Below are 1,259 nucleotides of genomic sequence, written 5' to 3' on the forward strand. Positions count from 1 at the left end.
TATTTATCGTTAAATATTAAAAAAAATTTCTTACCTATTGAGAATGATCCAAATACTCAATAATATATTCTTCCGGTTTAGTAAAATCACGTACTATTTTTTCTTCCTGCACCGTATACTTTTTCTTATCCCACACTTTGCTTCTTCACTCTTAACCCTCTTTACTCTTGCTTTCTCACTCTCCTTTCACTCTTCCTTAGCTTCAGTAACTTTGTTTTTCTTTAGCCTCCTCTAGCTATCTGCGTTTTGGCTTTTAAGGACCCAAATGACTACCCTCCATGACACGTGTCGGTGTGTCGCGCATGCAGCTAAAAATGCTGCAAAATGCAACTTCTATTTTGTTCTGGAAGGCTGATAAACGTAACATATGTTTTGCTTATCCTAATGCTGGTCAACACTGCTCCTGTCAGCATGCAGGGGACACCAGGGCACGTTTCGTAACCTGATTCCCTTCCCAACCTAATCGCAACCTGCGTTTTGCAGCAGCCGTAGATTTTCGATTTCATCGCCTGTAAAATGTCATTGAGCAACGCAGGTCCACATTTGTGGACAACTCACCATGCATTCATATTCAAGTTTATCACCATTATTTTATCCATAACTAAATTAATTTCTGCATTATCTTACTATAAAATTATCATAATCTACGACTTTTCAAGCAGAATTTGAGAAAATCTTTTGAGGAGGCCAAAGGTTACCCATAAATTCATAAAAAAAAATTAATTTTAATATGTTAACCAAATTAACTATAAAATCTTTTTTGCTACCATATATGTAAAACTAAAAATTTTTAAAAACTTTGGGATAGGAGGCATGGCTACCTATTGTCAATATTAAGCTCTGTTCCTGAATCTGTACATATTAAAATACAAATTATATTATCTACCTCAAAACACTTTTTTTGAGCATTCGAAACAAAATAGATTAAATTTATTGGGCCAATCTATTTATTAGCTTAACCCATGAATTTTTGCTTCAGATTCTTTTAAATTTCGGACTAAACAACTCCATTAATTCAAAAACAAAAATAACGGGTTAAACAAGTATTCATAAGTTAAATAGGTGGCTTGTTTAATTTTTTTCTTTGCATTTAAAAAAAATAGCATTATCTTTAGTATTTCTCTTGAATTTAATAATTTATCTGATAATTTAACTGACCCACTAAAAAAATATTATGTTTGATTAAAAATTGTTGCCCCAAAAGTGATAATAGTTAGTCATTTTTTAACTTAAAATTAAATTTTTAAATACAAAAAAAC

The 1,259-nt window shown here is 31.4% G+C and overlaps 1 protein-coding gene across 1 annotated transcript in view; it reads right to left on the bottom strand.

The window, feature by feature from the left end:
- Positions 1-506, bottom strand: part of LOC107632614 (serine/threonine-protein phosphatase 7 long form homolog) — a 1,529-nt gene extending 1,023 nt beyond the window's left edge. Inside the window, exon 1 of the mRNA XM_016336281.1 lies at positions 366-506. Within this exon, the coding sequence (XP_016191767.1) occupies positions 366-506 (141 nt within the window). The remainder of the gene's footprint in view (positions 1-365) is intronic.

Source organism: Arachis ipaensis, chromosome B03 (genome assembly GCF_000816755.2).
Source record: "Arachis ipaensis cultivar K30076 chromosome B03, Araip1.1, whole genome shotgun sequence".
Lineage (NCBI taxonomy): Eukaryota > Viridiplantae > Streptophyta > Magnoliopsida > Fabales > Fabaceae > Arachis > Arachis ipaensis.